The sequence below is a fragment of the Triticum aestivum genome, chromosome 4A, assembly GCF_018294505.1.
Source record: "Triticum aestivum cultivar Chinese Spring chromosome 4A, IWGSC CS RefSeq v2.1, whole genome shotgun sequence".
Lineage (NCBI taxonomy): Eukaryota > Viridiplantae > Streptophyta > Magnoliopsida > Poales > Poaceae > Triticum > Triticum aestivum.
In genome coordinates, this window is record NC_057803.1 from 545056441 (window position 1) to 545059525 (window position 3085).

Sequence of the window (3085 nt, forward strand, 5' to 3'; positions counted from 1 at the left end):
CCAAAACCCATCAACTCTAGGAGCAGGTGCACGTGAACCGCGCGACACGTCGCCCGTTCTCCAGAGCCTTCCCGATCGACCGGTACAAAGGTGCCCGGACCTCAGCTACATACACACATCACTCACTCATCGCTCACTCACCCTCACACCCACACTCCCACTCTGCTACCGCCTCATCCAGCTCCTCTCCTCCTGCAAGCTCCTGTATCCATCTCAGCTGCAGCTCGAAGCTCGGCCAGGATGAGCAAGCCATCGAGGTGCAGGGCGCTGCAGATGCAGGTCGCCCTGCTCCTCGTCTTGCTCCTCGCGCGCGGGCAAGTGCGCGGTGCGGTGCGCGCGGTCGCGCGCGAAGCGGGGGGCGTGCATGAAGTACTGCGGGCTGTGCTGCGAGGAGTGCGCCTGCGTGCCCACGGGGAGGAGCGGCAGCCGCGTCGAGTGCCCCTGCTACCGCGACATGCTCACCGCCGGGCCCAGGAAGAGGCCCAAGTGCCCCTGACCACCGCCCTCTCCTCGGCCCACCGTCTCTCTCAACGCGCCAACGGCTTCTTCAACCTCCACCCTACCGTCAGGAGTAGTAGCCTAGCTACTGTACGTATGTGATGTTGGACGCGCGTGCTTATGTCACTTCCCTGTGCTCGCTCGTGCTAATTATTGGTGTGATGCGTATTGTCGCCTGCTAAAGTGCTACGTATGTGTTGTCGTTGTAGTACCACGATCGACTTGTAGAAGTACTGTGCTACTAGCTGGGATCGTCGAGTGAGTGAGCTTGCTGGCTGTAAATCAACAAGTGTGTGGCTACCTGTGTACTCTACGTGGTTGTAGTACGTAGCTAATTGTTCTCCGTGTGTCTAGCTGAACTGAAGCAGTGTGGCTAGCTGAGGCCTCCGGGCCATGTATGTATGTATGCCAATGCCACGTAGCATGCGCACCGAGCTTACAAGTAGCAATGGTAATCATCATGTCGCCGTCTTTGTAAGTGCCATTGTACATATGAATATGAGGGTATCACTGTATCAGTAATTATTCGGTATCACCTGGTAACAGTGACAGTATAACACGCACTACCCTCCTACATCTACATGGCTGACGAAATTGCATTACCCTCCTACATCGTGCGTATGAATATGAAGGTATCAGTAATTATTCGGTATCACGTGGTAACAGTGACAGTATAACGCGCGCTAGCCTCCTACATGGCAGAGGAAATTGCACAAATCACTAATTTGTTGTAAAAGGAAAACTACGATTTGGGCAGTGCATGCACGCCTGCCTTAACGGGAAATGGCTCTAGTGCTGTCCTCCCGCGACCCCGTCGGCGCCGCGGCTCGCTCGCCTGCGCCGTCGCCTCCACCGCCCTGCGCTGCTCTGCCACCCCCGTCGGGGAGACGATGCCGTTGCGCTGGGTGGATTTGGCGAAGGATGATGACTCCGCCACTGGCCGTCCTACCATCCGGCGCACGCCTCCGGCTCGCCGGGCTGTGCTGCGCCCGACGCTGGTCGACGCGCCGAGTCGGGGAGTCCCCTCCCCACCCCATGCTCGTCGGCCGGTATCGCTCCCCCTCTTCCCGACGCCTGGCCAAAGGGCCGACCTTGGGTCGCGAACCGCTCGCCGCCGCCGCGCTCCGGCATGGGGCGTCACGGGGCGGTCCGACCTGGGTCGTGCCCGGTCCTCATGGCGCTCGTCGGCAGCTGCCTCTGGCTATCGGCCTGCCACCTTCCCGGCGGCGTCATCTTCGCCGGTGGTCGCCCGCACCTTGCCGTTTCGGCCGTTCATCGCAGCTTTTGGCACCTCCTCGCTTCGTTTTTCGCCCAGCCACCCTCCTCGTCGCCCCATGGACACTGGAACGCCTGGTCGTGGGAAACCCTAGTCGCAGCTTTTGGCACTAGGGGAAACCCTAGTCGTTGTTGCCCCGTCTCGCTGGCTGGGACGCCCGGTCGTGGGCCGCTCTAGTGTTGGGCCTGGATTTGGACCATGGGCCTGTGCTGGCAGCTCCGCTTCCGGGCCCAGCCTTAGCTGCGGTCCTGGTGGGCCGGCCTGCCCGGCCATCAGGCCTATTTGGCCGCATGCGGGCTTCCCTCGCCCCCATCCCATTCCCCCCGTGCCCTAACCCTCGCTCTTTCGACCCCCGCTGCCAACACCCTGCTCCCTCCCCCGTCGTCGCCGAACTCGCCGCCGGCCACCATGCCCCGCGAGTGGCACGACGCTGGGACGCGCCCCAAGCCGTGCGCCGACGACCGCCGCCCTGAACCCTCCCGTGCGGAGGAGCGGCGCGACTCCTTCCGCCCGTCCCCCGATGCGGTTCGCCATGAGTCCGAGCTCCGCCGACAGCTCTCCTCCCACGGCGACCACCGGTCTCCCGCCCACGACGACCTCTGCGCCCCTCACGCCGATCTCCTCCTCGCGCGGACCGCTGTGGCCGCTCCCGCTCCCCCCCGGCCACAGACCGACGCGATGCTCGACGCTTGTCACCTTCCCCTCCGCGCCGTCGGGATGCCAGCCGCTCCCCGGCCCGGGGCGGCCGCGCTCGTTCCCCTGGCCGCTCCCATGGGCGGCAGGCCCCCCTCCCGCTGCCATCGCGGTTCGCCGCTACCAGTCACCTCGGGGCGAGCCGAGTCTTCCCCCGCCGGCAATGGGGCGGGACGGGGCCGACCCGGTGGCAAGCGCAAGAAGCGCGGTCTTGGGCGCTCAAACGGCACTGCCCCGGCCAATGGCGCCACCCGGGATCTCACCGCCTCGACTACGACCACTCTCCTCCCCGACGTCCGCTCCTTCGACCTCGTCAAGTGCTCCAACTGCGGCCTCTCCGGCCACTCCCAGGTGGCATGTACTCGTCCTCGGTGTTGCTACCTCTGCTCGGACCCGGACCACCCCGCCTTCCTTTGCCCTAACGTCTAGTGGCGGAGGAGCTGATGATGTACGGGAACGGGATTGAGGGCCTCGGCAACTTCCACATCAAGGTGCCCGACATCCTTGCCCCCTCACCGTCACTCCTGGCCATTGTTACCGTGAAGGATGGGGTGGCCTCGCTGAAGATGATTGAGGCCGAGCTCAACCACCTCTACCACTGCACCTGGGATTGGCAGG

The 3085-nt window shown here is 64.0% G+C and overlaps 1 protein-coding gene across 1 annotated transcript; it reads left to right on the plus strand.

Moving 5' to 3' along the window:
• Positions 1-244: 244 nt before the first annotated feature.
• LOC123082265 (peamaclein) lies at positions 245-959 on the plus strand (the record flags this gene model as incomplete). The annotated part of the gene is made up of 1 exon (XM_044504635.1): positions 245-959. A coding segment is annotated over one exon (252 nt), but the record flags the coding sequence as incomplete, so codon positions are not given.
• Positions 960-3085: the final 2126 nt, after the last annotated feature.